Source organism: Opisthocomus hoazin, chromosome 1, assembly GCF_030867145.1.
Source record: "Opisthocomus hoazin isolate bOpiHoa1 chromosome 1, bOpiHoa1.hap1, whole genome shotgun sequence".
NCBI lineage: Eukaryota > Metazoa > Chordata > Aves > Opisthocomiformes > Opisthocomidae > Opisthocomus > Opisthocomus hoazin.
This window is the reverse complement of record NC_134414.1, coordinates 72,109,773-72,127,738: the sequence shown is the minus strand read 5'-3', so window position 1 is coordinate 72,127,738 and position 17,966 is coordinate 72,109,773. Positions and strand designations below refer to the sequence as shown.

At 46.3% G+C, this 17,966-nt stretch overlaps 1 protein-coding gene across 3 annotated transcripts in view; it reads right to left on the bottom strand.

The window, feature by feature from the left end:
• Window positions 1–967: 967 nt before the first annotated feature.
• The window catches only part of TMEM255B (transmembrane protein 255B), a 78,188-nt gene continuing 61,189 nt past the window's right edge, over window positions 968–17,966 (bottom strand). For all 3 annotated transcript variants that reach the window (XM_075425401.1, XM_075425421.1, XM_075425412.1), the window contains 4 exons: window positions 15,986–16,071; window positions 12,354–12,513; window positions 6,938–7,081; window positions 968–2,081 (listed from right to left, as the gene is read on the bottom strand). In XM_075425401.1, the coding sequence (XP_075281516.1) occupies window positions 1,914–2,081; window positions 6,938–7,081; window positions 12,354–12,513; window positions 15,986–16,071 (558 nt within the window). In that variant the 3' untranslated portion in view covers window positions 968–1,913. The remainder of the gene's footprint in view (window positions 2,082–6,937; window positions 7,082–12,353; window positions 12,514–15,985; window positions 16,072–17,966) is intronic.

Sequence of the window (17,966 nt, the reverse complement as noted above, 5' to 3'; positions counted from 1 at the left end):
TAGGTGCTCAACTCAAAGGGAGCAAGTCTCTTCCGCGCTTTGGTCCCCAAAATGAACCCAGGTGCTTCCCCTGCTAGTACTCATAGTAAGCAAAACGAAGTTAGTGTGTCGTTCCATTCATTTCGTGATCAGGGTCGTTGTACTCTTCACAACATGCATTTGCACAATAACTGAGCATTTGGATGTGTTCACATGTTTAAAGGAAGAAATAATGGTCTCATCTCTGGCTTCTGTTTCTCTTAACCAGGTTCATATAACTCACCTTGTCAACACTACACGTAAGGCACCTGGTCACTGATGTTAACGTCACTGGCCTAAAACTTCGCATCTCAGAAAATCCTTCTTTAACTGAACAAAACATGGTTTTTACTGTCCACATAAATTAACTTCTGATCCTATGTGTATTAGTACTGAATCTGCTTTTTATACATAGAGGTGCAACACAGGAATTAACAGAAATTTCTTGAAAGGTGGAAAGTATTAGGTAAAAGACTGATCATTCTTTGTTCTATTTTCAGCTGGTCCGATGGTGTCACTTCCTGTCAAAGGAAACTGTCAAGCAGGCTGGTTTTGTTTATACAGGGTTTTTTAATATTTCCATAATACGAAGCAGCTGCTTAAAAGCTTAGTGAGAAATACCTTCCTTTCCCTGCTTTGCTCTTTGGCCTTTCAGGAAATTTCTATAGCTTCCTTGCCGTCTAGACTGTAAGATCTATAGCGCAAGCAGCCCCACCACCCTTCCTGCAGGAGCAAAACGCAGTGGAGGGATGCCACAGTCTGATGGGTCTTCATGCTGCTGTAGCCACTCCTGCCCCGAAACACGGCAGCTGTGTGCTCCTAGGGATCCCAGCTGATGTGATGCACGGCAAGGACGAAGGACGCACACGACAGGGACAAGACTTTGTTCCTGCCAATGGCGCTGCTACAGCTATTGCCGCTTAGCCTTGTCAACGTATTTTCGTCTCTACAGTAGGAAAAATAATTAAAAAAAAAACAAACCAAAGGAATTTTGACCCTTCATCCATTCTGTTTTGGTCATTGTAAAATGCCTGGATCAGGTCTTGATCAGTTTAAATAACTGGGCTTTAACATACAGTGGTTTTGGTTGTGGTCGTCTTTTGACTAGAAAGGAATTAATTTGAACATGAATGCACAGCTTTGGAACACCTGTCTGGAAATTGCATCTTTAGCACTCTGATATCACATTTTACTACGCAGACTAGACTGGCACAAAGTTTGGATAAAATAGTCCCAATAAAATTAACCTTTCTGTTCGAAACTTGGAAGAGGGAACAATTTGGTAGGTTACTTTTTCCTCCGTTCTCTTGTTTTTCTGTCCTTACAAATACACACAGCCTTAGGTACAGAATAAATATACACAGTTAATTTTATTGTAAAATAACTGCCACACTTTTATTGGTACAACACTTTCACCAAAAAGAGTTATTTAATAAATACTGCAAGCAAACAAACACCTGGTCTCTTCCTACCCAGTATGGTTGACTTGGAGTGTTCCTGACGACCCACTCAGACAGCACAGGCTAGAACCCCTCTAAACTGGCTCACGAAAGCAGAACACATATCCAGAGTATTTTATTCATTTCTCCTCTTGAAGAAAATTCATTCTGCAGTGTACTGAGAAGGAAACACATGCTTATGGTAGCCAGAAAGCAACACTGCAATTTGCCTGCAGGCAAACTGGGTGGTGACTGATCACTGCGCTGGTGCTGTGCCTGCCCTTACCTTTCCAGGGTCCTGCTCTGCTCACAGTGAGATGCGGGTAAAAGCAGAGTGGCTGCAGCACCCTCTGCGGTGGGTTCCCTGGGAAGTCTAGTGCCTGCACAGCGCAGTTTCCAGGGGTGTCTTAAAAACAAAATAAAAGCCTACCAGCTACCTAAAATAAACTCTTTGTTCTACGGTGCATATGGTGGAGGCTTTTCTCCAGGCAAGAAGTAAGTCGGTGTATACAGGGCTGGAGCATTCGGGGGGAGACCATAGCTGGAGCTGGACTGAGATGGTGGCTGAGTTTCTTCTGATAAAGAAATGTCAGTAGATGATGTTCCTGGAAAATTGCTGGCAGGCTGTATGTAGACAAAGAAAAGTACTTTCTTCAGTAAGAGATTACAAACCCATTTGCAGCTCTGCGTTTAAGTGTTACATAAGAAGCCCCACGGTTGAACTTCTCAGGCATTGCAGCACTACAGTCACCTGCCTAAGTACAGCAATGATGATGCCTAGTGAAACAAGATGGATTCCATCTGTAACCCAAGTGCTTTTTAACTGGTGTTGTGCATACAGTAGGCAATAGAGTAGAAGAGGAATTTCTGCAGGCAAAGATGCTTTGGCTTCCTGGGTGAGGCACTGCACCTGACTGGCTGATTAGGTTACGTGTATCTGCTCGTTTCCAGGCATCCCAGTGAAATTTAAATTATCTGAGTTGTAATTAATCTCAGTTATAATACTTGCATAAATGCAAGGTCTTATTCCCGTGCCAGACGCAGACTCCTCTTAAGAGAAAATCTGACAGGCAGGCATGTGTCGCCCTGTAGGTCTTTCACTTTGGCTGTCTCATCTATGGGGCTTTGGCTGCAAGAGGCAAGAAAAATAGATGGAGCTTAGGAAGCAGCCCATGTTCAGGAGCAAGCAGAGCTTATTAAAACAAAAGAATACATGTAGGGACTAACGTTCTGGATAAAATCCTACCACTACTTCAAACTAAGTTTTGGCACTGATTTCAAGAGGGTCGGGATTTCACTCCTCCCCTCATATGCCAACACATGCCAGTCCATGGGCTTCACCAGAAGAGCTGTGCTCAGATCCCTTTGGGTTCAGGCCTAAAGTGCCTGGAATTTAAAAAACCAAACCAAAACAAAACAAAAAATAATAATCATGGATCTTTTTCAAGGGAACTGAAAAATCCAGGCAAGTAAATGCTGCTCTCTGCTGCTAAAAAATTTAATAGTCACCATCTAGAAGGCCAGTACTAGGGCTGGCACTTGGCCAACGGCATCTCAGAGCTGCCCAGGGCTGACAGACCCCATGCCACGGTGCCTGGCTTCTCCCTGGGGCTCCTGTCCTGGGTCAGACCCCCATGGCAAGGAGAATGTTGGGCTGCGTTTGTACCACAGGGTGACTTGGTGAGTGAGAATGGGGATGTCCTGACAGGGAGGCTGATTATGCCCTTTAACTCTCAAGGAGGCAGTGCAGGTATACTTGCAGACCTGCTGGCTAGATCAGCTCCAGATGTAGTTGTTAGGGGTTTGGATTTTTTTTCATTTATTTTGGAGTTGTTGCTTCCTTCGCTCCTCAAACTGTGGCCACTGTTTCCATCAGTCTGCCTGGAATTGCTTCTGTAATGAGTTCTCTTCTGGCAGGCAGGACTGGCACAACCCTTGCTGCTGTCATCACCGCCAGTCCCTGCACAGCTAATCATTTACCTGACTGGTTGGCAGCCCTGTTACAAGACTAGCGGTGACTGAACTGTGCCAGTAAGGGATGAATGATTTTGTTAGCACATGCCACAGTAAACAAAAGAAATGTTGTGTACATTCTTGGCAAAATGCAGTCCTGTTATCACCCTTTCTTTTTTGCATTTGGCTGATTTCTGCTTGTGGACAAGAAAAGCACGAGGTGAACTGAGGAGAGTTTACCACCAGCTCAGGTTCTTTAAAGATTCCGTTTGCCCCTCCAGCAAGCATTTATTCAGTGAGATACTGGATTCAGCAGAGGACTAGGAATTAATCTGCTCAGTGGTGGGAGCCACAGGTGAACTGAGGTTCACAGCATGTGAGCTGATGGAGCTTCAGTCCACGCAAGCAGGGCAGTGCTTAGGCTGGCATGTTGCGTGCCAGACCAACCCACGGTGGGATGCATTCCCAGGAGGAGGAACTATGGCTGTGGATTTCCTCCAGCTGAGGTGAGGGTTCAGAATAGAGTTATTAGTTGGTAATGGATTGCTAACTGCTTTACTTCATTAACTGGCATCAATTCACCTTTTTTCCTCTAACTCTTAGGTGAAGAAGGTTTTGCTCCTTTTGTTGCACAGAATCACCGTGTGTGTGACCCTGCCTCAGCTGGGAGCAGGTGCAGGAGAATGTGAAGTGCAGGGGCTTAGGAACAGTGTTTAGCCAAAGCTTCGGTGAGTGAAAGGGAACGCTGAGAAGAGAGGTGCATCCTGGGGCCCTTACGTGGATCTTTGTCTATGTGGAGACAAAATGTTATGCCTTTTGAGATGCCCAAGGGCAGCCACTGCCAGCTGCTCCAGAAATATGCGCAAGTCTCATGTGGCCCACATCAGCCAGCCCTGTAGGGATGTTTTGCAAACATGAGGCCATCTCAGATGCCGTATCTTTGGGCAACTGAACTGCACCACTAGGATACAGGGTTCAGCCTCAGATTTTGATGTCTCAGTTGAAGGCTCAAGAACACAGATATCTAAGTGCACAGCACAGTGACATGTAACAAACAAATCCCACCCCTAGTCAGTGGAAAAGCCTTTAGGGTGCATTTGTAGCACTCACATCATATATCTTTAGCCTGAGACAATCCACGTGTGGCTCTCTCTGTGGACTCTAAAGGGTAGACCAGCTCAGGCAGGGACTCCTACGCTATGGACAGCTAAAGTTTAACTCAGTTGCCCACATGTAAGTGTCCAGCCCTTTTGGGATGCCATGGGATATCCCAGACATCCACACAGACGTGACACAGGGACTACAGGACCTGGATCCTCCTAGAGTGGCAGCAGGGGCCAGATAACTACCTCTCATTATCAGGCAGCACTAGGTGCCTACGTGCCAACAGTCCCCGTGTTTAGCCAGATGAATCCTAGCCCCAGGACCAGCTGAGCAGGGCTTGTGAAGGCCTGAACCCAGCAGCTAGGCACTGCTTGAAACACTTACATGGATCATGAAGACCTCCATCCTCATGGATTCAGCCCACAGCTCTCAAGTAATGGAAGCGGATGACAGTTAAGCTTCTGGTTGTTCCTAATCAGGCCTATTTCTAACATTCACCATTTGTAGCTTTGAGTAAGTTTATTATGATTTTTCAACTCATATACTGATGCAGAAATTACTTCCCGCCAAACTACAACATAATGAGCTCATACATGCAAGAAGGTGGCTTGGTGGGCTTTTTTTTTCTTTCCAGGAAAAGAATTACGCGCTCTCCCTTTTGGAGCCCAGTGCTTCTTGCTAACCTCTCCTGGCTTGGAGACAGCTGGTGGTGTCTGCCTCTGAATGTTATGAAGGGGAGAGAAGACAAATGAACACACTTCTTAGAAAAAGTAGAAATCTAGGAAAAGAACTGTGTTTATTTTGGAATGCAGTTAAGAATTTGGGGTAAATATGTTGCATTTCTGTTTCTCAGTGGACACAGGACTGAACAGTTACAGTTGATTCTCATGACTACTTGCATCCATCTTTTCAGCTTAATTGCTTTCTTTCATCTGTTTTTATCCCCTTCTCTCTCTACTCTTGGCTACGTGCTAATTGAACTCTGCAGAACAGCACAGCTTTTCAGCTAAAAGCAAACAAAAAAAAGATGTTCTTTTTTTCTCCTCAACCCGTGGTCTCCAAAAGTGCCTGGCCCCATTTATGTTAATAAATAAGACTTGCCAAGGACTGTTCTCTGGCTGTGAAGCCAACTGGCAGCACATATCACACCCCTACAGCTGAACGCTTACCACCAAACCAGTGTGACTGACTGTACGCACACTACGTACCGGGAACGGTCCATGGCCCTTGCCATCTTCTGACCCCTCCCTGAGCATCGCTGAGAGACTGTTAGGTGGTCTGGGACAAACCCATGCTGGGAGCGTGCTAACAATTCACTGGTGTGGATGATCATCATGCCCCAGTACTTGTGCCTGGCAGCTTACTGGCCCTGAACAGCTGTAGTCCAGAAGGCTGTGGGGAGCTGGTCCACAGCTAGTTCACGCGAAACATGTGGTGTTTTCAGTTAAGAAGTATTGCAAAACTTGTGGTATCCACTGGTCTAGCACTACACAGCCAAAGTATAACAAGCCATTGGACAGAACAAAACAGTCTTACTGTGCTTTAAAAAAATCTAAAAACTACTCTGATTGCTCCAGTGTCTCAGCACATTCAGTTATTTACCAGTTCACCCTATGTTCTTCACCTCACTCTAGGGAAAAAGAACACAAAAAACAAACAAAACACCCCAAAGTCATCCTCAGCATCACTCCCTGCATTTTCCGGGCCAGCTCTGGCAGGAAGCAGCACAGGCTTGGAACACGACTTGCACCTTGCCCTTCCAAAGGAGCTGTTGTATCCCCTCCCGCAAGGGGAGAAAGCTGCACCTATTCCTGGTGCCTCCTATTTCTGGCTTATCTTGCCACTCAGCAGCTTTACTGGGGCAACCAAAACTTTGTGTGATTAGAAGTTACCACTAATATCCATCCACAATCCTTTCCATATCACTCAGCTTCACAGACCTCTTATTTCCACCCCTTTCTTGTTTCCTTTCGATCTGATGAATCCTAATCTACTTACCTCTATATTAAGAGTAAGGCGGGCTAAGGTGTGTGAACTTTTCTGCCAAATCCTGCATCTATCAGATGCTTCCACTGGCTTCCCCAATGCCTCTGCTGCTGCTTTATCTTGCCCAACACAGGGGCTGTGTTCACCTTCGTGACTACTGTAGTGCAGGTCTAATCCCACACTGGGATTCCTGGTCAGCAGACAGAGTCTGGAGGCCAGACAGAGAAAGCCTGAGATCTGAGAACAAATCTGAGAACAAGGCCCAGACTAAGCTGGCCCAGACTAAGTTGCCCCAGAAGTGAGTCTGTGAGTTGGGATCCGACTTCCTTGCCTAGTTTCCATCTCCCAGGAGCCAAGATCTACTGCTACAGAGTTTGTACTGAGTAGCAGCTTATGCTTTTCTGATGGAGTAAGCAGGGTGCCGTTTTGTACTGTACCTGAAGAGGTAACGGATAGGATGGATACGCAGAAATAGTCGCTGCAGAAGGACAGAACCCAGCATACGTCAGGATCTGCTGGGCAGGATTGTACAGGATCTGAGGAGGAGGTGCAGCACTGAAAGCAATTTGGGACAGAGGTACCTGTTGAGCACAGAAGGCAACAATAAACATATGAGCACAGCACACAAGAGGCTGGAGCAGGAACTGGTCCTAACACAAGCAACTAGGCAATTTAAGATCTTTCTATTTTCCAGCATGATACCGGTACTACAAAAAAACAAGGAGCAGACAGACTGAGAGAAGGGTGTATCTGGAGTTCATTTTCTGACCAGAAATACACAGCTATTTTAATCTTCTTTCCTTGGAAAAAGACTGCTGGTGCTTCCCTAGCACCAGTTACAGAAGCACTGGCAGGACTCCAGACCCAAGACACCCTGAAGAGTGTGCATACAGCTTTGACCGCCTCTGCTTATTCGCCCCAGCACCAAACACCCAGTCCTTCACAATTTGCTGCAGACTCTTTCCAACAGCAACTACCTCATGCCCTCATGTCTTTTTTCTCTGCTTTCCTACACAGATCTGCAAAGATCTTCCTTTCCAGACCACTTGCTCGTCTTTCATATCTCCCTCTCACTTGTGAAATGGAGTTCGCTGCTGGCTGTCCAATACCACCCGCCATGTGCATATCTCATTCCTACTGCATAAAATCCTTCATCACATCCTGTGGCTTTATTGGCATGTCCCTTAGCTGCAATGTGAGATGAGGTCTGCAGGAAGAAGGAATAGCTCATATTAAACCAGCTGATACATCTGGGGGAGAGAAAAAAATAAAAAGAGCAAACACTAAATGTGAAAGGGGGCTTCTGTTAAACCCTAAAACCCTGTGCTATATAAACATTTGCGAAGGAAAGTAGAGCTCTGTGAAAGATTTTCATGTCTCTCCACTTTGCAAAGCGAGACAAATCCAGCGGTTTCTTTTTTCTCCTTTGTTTTTATTATCAGATTCCCCTACATGAGAGCATGGAATTTTCTTTTTAGTGAAATAATAAAATACGGTGGTTGCCAGGCAAATGCTGAAAGCAGCTGCCAAGATTTTTTTTTGTCTTGTCCTTTCAGATTTATCAATGAGAGACATAAACCACTGCATCCCCTGGAGATAGTGTGACCTCTCTCTGTGATTGAGAAAGAGGTATAGTAATTGTGTTTGTACATCAAAAACATCACCTAGGTCACGGACGTACCCCATGAGGCTACCTGACAATCTAGGTCTTAGCTCTCTGCAGAAACTTAGCACCCCAGGAGCCACTGCCAAGAAAGGCTGGGCCCGAAAACAGAGAGCCTATTTCATGGGAGAAGGTGAAAACAGAGAGCCTATTTCATGGGAGAAGGCAAGTCTCTCATCTTCAAGGTACCCTCCTCAAAACACCTCCTGTGTACCCGCCCTGCTGGGTTGATATGGTGGGGAGAAATGGAGAGACACTGCCTTTCAGAGAGAAGTAGCAAGAAGCAGCTAAGGAGCTTGCCTCAGCCCAGAAGGTTTGGGGCCCACGACATGGCCCACCCGTGCCCAGAGCATGCCCTTCCTCAGACAAGGAAACCCTGGCACGATCAGATCCTTCTGGCTAGGGACGTACACGCAGCAAGAAACACTTGTTTTGCCCAGCGTGAAATACAGATGCCTGTCCTGCATCTGTCACCAGCGTTCTGGTGTGGGTTCCTCTGGGTGCTGCTGTCCTTCTGCCAGGAACCTCTCTCAGTCCTCCTATGTTCTCTCCATCCATAGCAGCAATGCTCTCCAACTGCTAAGGATGAACATCACAACGGTCCTAGAAGACAGGTCTGGGAACTCATCCACCCCAAATCCACTGATCAAAGCACCTTATTATCAGGCTATCTGGTGTCAGCCTGGATTTGTAGGTATTGAAGCTGGTTAGATGCTTTTGTCAAGTATTCCAATAATGACACTACATTAAGTTAATCACATAAAATACAAGGGTAGGTGGAGACATTTTAAGCTGCAACACCACCCAAGTCAAAGCAATAAGGGGCTGTCACACAGACCTGCCAGAGTCTTTAGTCCTGAGCTATGACTACTTTTAACATCAGACTGGACCTTTAGCTGCACGAGTGCTAAGACATGAACACATTGCAAAGAGCTCAGTAATTGGGGGTTCATTTTGTTTTCCTTTTTAGAACAGGGTGAGGAAAGAGGAGAAGGGATAAGGGAATGATCTTTAATCTGTTCAGACTCCCTTGAGGACTCCAAGGAGGAGACTAATGGGAAAAAAGAAAAGCCAGCAACACCCAGGACCATCAGTAGTTCTGATTAATGCAACCCTAAACTCAGGGAAGGCAGATTCCTTGGCAAGGTGTGTCAGGAAAACATCTACAAGCCATCAGATGAATACCAGGGCAGGGAAGGCAGCTTCTAGATTAACTCTTTGTAGCAGCAAGTGAAGTTTTCCATACATTTCTTTACCTCTGTTTTCTGTAAGAAATAATCATGGTGTTTTACCATTTTGGATACTCTAAGTACGTACTTCTATTATATCATAATCTGCTTTTTGTTACAGGTGGTTTTAAGGTAACTGCCTAGCTGGTGTCCTATGTCCAAGCACACTGTAGCTCTGAAAGCAGGGTACCGTCGTAAACCACTGCAGCTCCCCCAGCACCCAGCAGATCACAGAGGATAGCCCCACGGGTGACACAGTGGTCACAGAGCTGACACTTGGGCATCAGGACAGGATGAAATATTTCCCACTGACCCAGCGCAGCCCTCTGGCAGGCAGCAAAACCATGGGGAGCGTGCCAGGGTCTGCAGGGAATTTGTCACAAGAAAGAAAACACACAACAACCAAAACAACATTTCTTCTTTTTTTCTGTCCAGGAAATGTGATAGGCTTAAAGGCAATGGCCCTGTTTTGCAAACTCTCCCCTTTGTAACACGTTTTGGCTGCCAGCATTCCCTAGAGATAAACATGATTTTTTTTTTGTTTGACTAGTCAGCCTGGCTCTATGTTTTCTGGAAGTCAACCTGGGAGCAAAGCCGTGCGGCGTTTCAGAGGGCTTTGCAGCTCTCCCTGCAAAATGCCAGTGAGCATTTCTGTGGGAAGGTGACATCCTGAAAGAAAGAGGATTGTTCTCCCGCACACTTCGAAGACTTTTTTTCTTATTCCAGTCCCATGCCCTTCTCTCCCTCTTCTGCTTGATGTTTTCTTGGCCCCCACCTTCCCCCAAGAGTTATTCCTTGCATAATGAAAGCGAACAGCAGATTAGCAAACCAGCTCTGGTATGTCACTCAAAAGGACCCTGGACTCCTGCTTTACTAACACTTTTGCAAGTATAGCATGGCTCCTGTGCTGAGGTAACTGACACAAACTCATCTTTCCCTTAAGCTAACGAGGTGTTTTTTTTTCTGCTCCCGCTGCAGAGGAGACATTAAACAGTTTATTCAGATCAGGTTTGTAGCTGGAGCCCCAACAGGCTTGCTCCAGCCAAGCCTGGGGGAAAGCTGCACGTCCACTGCTGCTGCAGTTCCCCTGCTCAGCTTTATGCCGTGCAGTCAGAGGACCCAGACCTTGACCCAGGCTCTGCGTCCCAGCAAGGGAACGTGCTAGGTCACGGAGATCCCAGTTCCCCCAGAAACGTCTCCTCGGTTTGGCGTCCCTGGTGATCAGTGCAGCGATGGCCTCCACGCAGCACAGAGGTGTGCCGGGGCTGGAGCTTGCCCTGCTGCAAAGCATCAGCCCAAATCCCTCGTAAGCCTTGGTTTGTGCCAGACACATTAGGTGGACTCGGGCTGGCTCTCCGCACCCTTCCCCATCTCAGGGGAGCACTAGCAACTCCCACAGCTGCCCTTGGTGGAGGCACTCACACCCTGCACCCATCTGCTAGGCAGGGTGAAATACTTAGCAACACTGGAAAGCTGCAGTGCTCTACCAAGGATTTACTGCAGACGATGCCTGCCCCCCCCTCCTCGTTTAGCTGTTCTTCCCCTTGCTTCCCACTGTGGTTGTTTCTGCGCCCCTTCTGCCATTGCTCCTCTCCCAGCGAGGGGATGCATTCAGCTGGGAAAGCTGCTTCCACTCCTTCCCGTCAGACAACCGCAACTCTTTACTGGCTGGCTGCAATTTGTTATCAACTCCTTGCAAGGGTCCCCTCACACAAAGGACAGCTCAGCTGCACATTTACACGCGAAGGCTCACGCGAAGGCTCAGTGGCTTCTTTGCCTTAAGCTAGAGAGAGGAATGTTTCCAGCAAACAAAGCTTAACAAAGGTGAATTTCAAATAACTCATATTGCCCTGCTCTGTCACATGGTTTTAAGCACCCGACACATGTTGTAGATCACCTGGATGTGCTTGCTAAGGGACACTGGGTGGTCAGAGCAGGGCCTGGATGGCCTCCAGACTGACTGGGTCCTTTGCTCACTGGCTGCCAGCTCTTAGCAGCCTCTTCCCTCTCATCTGCCCCCCCTTGGTGTACATCTCACCAGTCCCTCTTGCTTTCTTTTCCCTGCTATATCCCTCTCTTCTTTTCTTTAACCAATCTTTCTATTCAGTTTTCTCCTCTGGAATACTCACCAGAAATATCATGGATCTAAGATGAGCTGTGCTGGGGTCACAACTCCCTTCAGCTCCTGCATTTCACCTCCATCCCCACACCTCTGCCCATTTCGTTTGCAAGCTCTTTGGGCTGGGACCATCTGCTCTTCCGAGTGCCTAGTAAATCATGAGCCACTTGGTCCTTAAGCACTGCTTTAGCAAACATGACCACTGACGAGCTACTTCACCCTTTTAATGTGTCAGAAAATCTAGGCACATGAGGCACTGTATTACAGAATGCTCCCAGCACACAGCCTCTTCTGAATGCAGTGGTGCACATCAGCACAACATGTTGGTGTGGCACAGGGAGCAGCTGGAGCGTGGCATTCCTTAGTGAAACAAGACAAGGAGATTAATGTGACCTGAATACAACTGTTTAAATAAAAACTTGACTGGTACTTCAGAGTTAATCCTCATTACTGGGAAAAGAACTACATAAAGTCAAATAGTCACACCTAAGACTTGAGTTTCACATGTTAGCTACAAATTCGCATCCTCAAACTCTGTGCTGGCCCGCATGTTCAGTGCGGAATTTGAAGAAAAAAAAGATGCCACTAAGTGAATCGCCAGTATCTGTTCACACAGATGCCTGTTTTTTCCCTTCCATTCATGTATTTGACCAGGCTTGACCTACTTAGCTTCAAGCAGCTGGCAACAGCTTAGCCTAAAGATATGGCTCCTGACTCCCAGATCACACAGGAAATGTTTAAAGTGTCTCCTTCTTACGCTTATGCTTCCTTGGTTTTAACCCATTTGATAACGTCAGCAAGCACAGAAGTCCTCACATAAGACAAATGACTGTCAGCCTTACCATGTCTTTAAATGCCCCAAGAATGGCTGCCGTAATGATCCCCAGAAACAACCCGATGATGTTGAGGACTGTGGAGGACCACAGCAGCCTATACAGGTGAACCACGTCCTGACAGCTGCTCACGCCGAGAAATTCGTAGTAGCTGGAGGACTGCTCTGAACTGAAAGGGAATGCAGACAGCGTCACTGCAGTGGGAATGGGTTTGCATATCATACAGAGCACCAGAGCATCTAAATCCCTCCTGCTTACTTTCCTCTTTGGTAAAGTACTTCATCCATGCTCCCACCAAACCCTGCTCAGATGAACTGGAGAAAGCCCTACTGTAGACAAGCATTGGTTGTGCTAATGCCAGCATTATGCACGTGGTCCAACTATTACCATCCCTAGTTTGGCTGATCGGTGTTGTGCACCAGCAGGGACTTTTTTTTCGCTCAGGGTGTCTGGTCCTGGCATATGGCTGCTGCCCTTCTCATTTAGCTACCAGCTAAAGCATCCTTAGCACTGTTTTTTTTCATAGCTCACCTGGAAATCTGCTGGCACCTCTGGCTCTGGGGAAGGCAAGTTGTTTAAGCATCAATTCAACCACAGGAAGGGAGATTTTGCCATTTTGCCAGCTGGCTACATTTGTTTATGGAGTCTGCGGTTCCAAATGAACAGATGCAACAGAATCACAGAATCACAGAATCACAGAATGGTAGGGGTTGGAAGGGACTGGTCCTGGCATATGGCTGCTGCCCTTCTCATTTAGCTACCAGCTAAAGCATCCTTAGCACTGGTTTTTTTCATAGCTCACCTGGAAATCTGCTGGCACCTCTGGCTCTGGGGAAGGCAAGTTGTTTAAGCATCAATTCAACCACAGGAAGGGAGATTTTGCCATTTTGCCAGCTGGCTACATTTGTTTATGGAGTCTGCGGTTCCAAATGAACAGATGCAACAGAATCACAGAATCACAGAATGGTAGGGGTTGGAAGGGACCTCTGTGGGTCATCTAGTCCAACCCTCCTGCCGAAGCAGGGTCACCTACAGCAGGCTGCACAGGACCTTGTCCAGGTGGGTCTTGAATATCTCCAGAGAAGGAGACTCCACAGCCTCCCTGGGCAGCCTGTTGCAGTGCTCCATCAACACAGTACAGCATAAAGATGTGCCTTTGCACTATGGATTGTACTATCCAGAAATCTTTGTTCATATTTCTACACGGCACACGTTATTGTAAATCAGGCATGTTGTGAAGTTAATCCGCATTGCCTTGCCGAAAGTCGGAAACATCCTACTGCAAAATCTGAAACCACAGTTTCCTGAAGTCCTTTCCAGCACCTGCGGTAATGCTAGCCCACTAATGAGCTCCTAGAGCAGCTATTTGAGTTGGAAAGATTTTTTAAATGCCAAGTCTGTTTTTGCACTGTTAGGAAATTGCCATCAGATTACGGTGGAAACCAGAAGTGAGAAGTTTGTGCTCACTCTTCTGTACGTCCATCCCCAGCGCATGGGGCAGCAGTGGAGATGATGGTTAGGGAAAGCTCTGCAGAGGAAGGTAGTAGCCTGGAGAAACCCACAACATTTCTGGGAAGAAAGCGTAGTACTTCCTGGAAACGTCCAACCATTTGTTGTGGAGCATGGTTCTAGCATTGTGGATCTGCTACTGTTGAGTTCACTTGGGCCCTCTCATAAGCCCAGACGTTGCTCAACTAAATAAACCTACAGCTTCAGGTGCCATGAGGCTGAGGAAATCCGACTTGCAATCCTGCCTGCGTACCGCTATTGCATGGCTGACACCAAGTCACTTGGTGTGACTGTGTCACCTCCCACTTCTCTCTAGCCGTCCTATGAACTGGAATTGCCAAGTCTGTAGAGCAGCAAGACTGCTTCTTTACTCTGGATTTGCCCATGCCAGTGCCATAAGATCTTGCTGTCCACTGTGGATTGCTGACAACGGCAGAACACACACGTTTAACTATATCATTGAATACTGTCACAGCAGTGATCAGTCCCAGGTGTTTCAAACAAACCCAGTGTCTTAGAAAAATGTCACTGAGGATCTCCATCTGGAGGGGCAGTATTCCTGATCTCCATTTGTTGTTACATTATGCTTTAGACAACAGAGTTTCAGTCACTTTATTTGGTAACTCTGAATGCTTTCACCCTTTAAGACCCCTGTTCTCTTCTGTATTGGGTTGAGCTGTTAATGTGCAGCAGTTAGTTGTGTACCATGGAAGAAAGCATTCTCAGTGTAAAGACACTGCATTGTAGCTATGATGTGCTCTCTATCATAGAAAAGGTGCCAAAGCTGTGCATACTCTGCCTTTCCCGTGTCATTTGTTTTACATTCCTACATCATGTCCAAATTTAACACTTCTTACACAAGCAAAAGACTCTAACATTCACAGGGGATTTTAATCCACTCCATAGACTTGTATTCACTTTGTGTCTCTTATGTGGATGAGAAATACGCGTGCATAGATGACTACCCTCCAGTGCCAAATTTCATTTTGCTTCTCTAGTTGAGGCAGGATCTGGGCAAGAGCTACTCTTTTAGGCAGAAACCTTGCGCAGAAGCCTCACTGTGCCAGCCTTCTACCCCTGCACCTAAAATGTTCACGTCTGGCAGCACGCTAGCCAAGGCTTACAGAGGACTGGGGTTATTCAGGGCTGCTGGCATGCAAAAAGGAGGCAAAACCAAAACAAAATAGGAGACATCGGAAGAAAGAAAGAAGAGAAATACATAGAGGGAAAGAAAGAAGAGTGACACTGGGTGAACTGTAGAAGGTTGCAGAGGTTGCATGAGAGCGCATGGTAAGGTAATACTGAGGTATGCAGAAGGTGACTCAGGCAGAAGATCTGCTCTGGGAAATTCTCCCCAGTTTCTTCTACGTGGCAAGACATGGTGCTGCTTGCAGTTGAAATCTCTGTGTGCCAGGTGGCCAGTCAGTTGTGCGAGTTCATTTCATCTGTCTTCTACATTATAAACCCTTGGATTTGGCTGTGATGCAGCTTTCCTAATCACCTTTTTTACTCCTGTTAAATCGCTGCATGGCAATCCTGTTCTAACCTTCAGCTGATCCTCATAAGCATATCCAGACATTTCCTCTCTTATCCTCTGACATCTGCTGCTTTGGTAATGATGAACTCGAGTGGACAGCTTCAGAAAATACTCACAAGACTCTGTATCTATCCTATGACAATTTAGCAAAATACTACACCTACAGAGCCTGTTGCTAACAGAAGAGCTCTGCATATGCCTATGGCATGATCTCTGCCCATGGACACTTATGTTCCTATTGTTTCCCTCAGTTTAGTAGAAAAAAAAAAGGATTAATTAAATCTAACTGGCAAATTGCATTGCAAGATCAACAGTAAATCTTGACTGAGTGGTTGATTTTGATCACACGGCAAAGAGCTTATGGATGCATTTAAAGAAAAAAAAATGAAATAATGCCAACAGCAATATGCAACCCCTGACCTCTTCTCTGAAATTCATCAGGACTCCAGTTGCAGAGGAACTGGATTGCTCAGCATACAAGCCCCTTGTGTTGCTTCTCCAGGCCTACGGGCAAATGTCCCCCATAACTTAAGAGCAGGGACAACAAACCAACCAAGGATTTGTTGGAGGCCATTAACTGCACACAGGTACTTACTTCTCACAGTTGTACAGGTCACAGCAATAGCATGTGTTACTCTTCACTTTCAGCTGGCACTTGCTGTTTAAGGTATAACACGTCACCTGCCGCAAAAGAAGAGACTGACTTTTATTCTCAGTATTTCAGTGCAATGTGTGAATCATCCTACTGACCACAAAGAAGCAGCTACTGCAGCATCAGGTTTGATTTACTGCTGTGCAGAAAGGTCCTGAGATTCCAAAATCCATGACTGCAGGGCAGAAAGACACCCCTGAGCTCCCAAAAGTTTCATTCGGGACATCAGCCCCCGAGTCTCGGGGCATTTGCACTATGGAGCCTGGAGCCCCCAGCACCGACCGGCAGCCAGGGCTGCCAGAGTTTTCAGGCGCTTTGCTGCACTGCCTGGTGCTATTTTGCTAAGACCCAGTGTCTGCAGCTGCGAGGTGCAGATCCCTGCATGTCACGCTGGGACCACGGGTCTTGACAGATACACCACAGCAAGCCACTGAAGTGGGTAAGAATACCACTCCATTATAGTGAGGAAATGGGCAAAGAAGCAAATTTATCTGAACAGCTTCTCCTTTCAGTAGCACCCTCCTGAAGAAGGAAACAATCAGGAACAACAACAAGAAGAACAATCTTCAAAGCCACAGACAAAACCGCTCAGGAAAGATCCAAGCACTCCAAGCTCTTCAATATAAAACTGAAAAGGTTTATTTGTGTGAGCAGGAACTGCAGGGATTGATAGATGTTAGAAAAATAAAGGTAGGCACACATAGGTCACCCTCCGTGCAGACAAGAAATGACTCCTTAAGTGTGGTAAGCATATATCACTTCTATTTGGTCCTACAGACCAATTGAAATATTTTATATGCAAGACTTCAGTTTTCCTGAGATTTCTAGCTTATTGACTTTGAAATCCTGGAGAACTGTCAGGTTTTAAAATGTAGCAGGACAGAAAAGACATTCTTTCTGTAGTTTTCATTTTGATAGGAAAAATGTGCTCTAACCACTGAGAAGTATTTAGTTCACAAAATGCAAATAAAATGTATTATTGAATGGAAAATTCCTCATTATGAAAAAGTAGAAGGAGCATGCTTGGGAACACATGCCCGCTTTTGAAAAGCTTCTATCAGACAGTTCTGCTTAGCCATGACTGTGTTAGTCTGTGGGACAGTCTCCGCAGGAGATGTTAAACCATGTTTCTCAGCTCCTCATTTCTGGATCTGTGCATTCTTTTTAGTGAAAACTGCCACTGCTGGCGAGGCTGTAGTCCTCACGTGTTTGTTCCCAGCAAAAAGGAAAGTCTTAAACACACACACACTCAGCACCAGAGAAAATTCATCTTGCAGCTGGTCTCAGACTTGGCACACTTATTGTCCTTAGCAGGATTTGCTTGAGCAGTGGAAGTTGCAAGGGTGATAAAGCTACAAGTTAAAAGGAAGTTAAAATGATGCCTTGGGATTGCTTTGCATGCCAGCACAAGGCTGTACCTGTAGATAGTGTCTCATACAAATCAGCTCTTCTAACCCAAAATGGAAGTTAGGTAGGTTATAAAAGGACGGTCTCAGTCTAGGCTGCAATCTGGAAACAGACCTCACAGCTTGACACAGACACATCCCACTTGTCACAAGAATATCTCACCCTGAGACAGGACCTTGTTTCATCAGCCTCATTCTGTTGTGTCTGAAGTTGCTGGAATTTCACATAAGGGCTTTGTTGGCCTGAAGTTGCATTCAGCTGCAGCTGTCCTCAGCCCGAGCTGCAATTTACTGCAGAAAAGGAGTGTGCTACCCTCAACAGCTGCGTTGGTTTAATCAATATCCAGTTCAGAAGGAAATGAAACGTCACGCCTGGCCACTTCTCAGAGCACTGCCACCACAGCCATTTTCTTGGGACGCCCTAGTGCTTTTGCACTGAGTGGAACATAAGACTTTGGGTTTGACCCCCTGCATGCGGTCAAAATGGCCTACGACATGCATAGTTAAAATACGCTTTT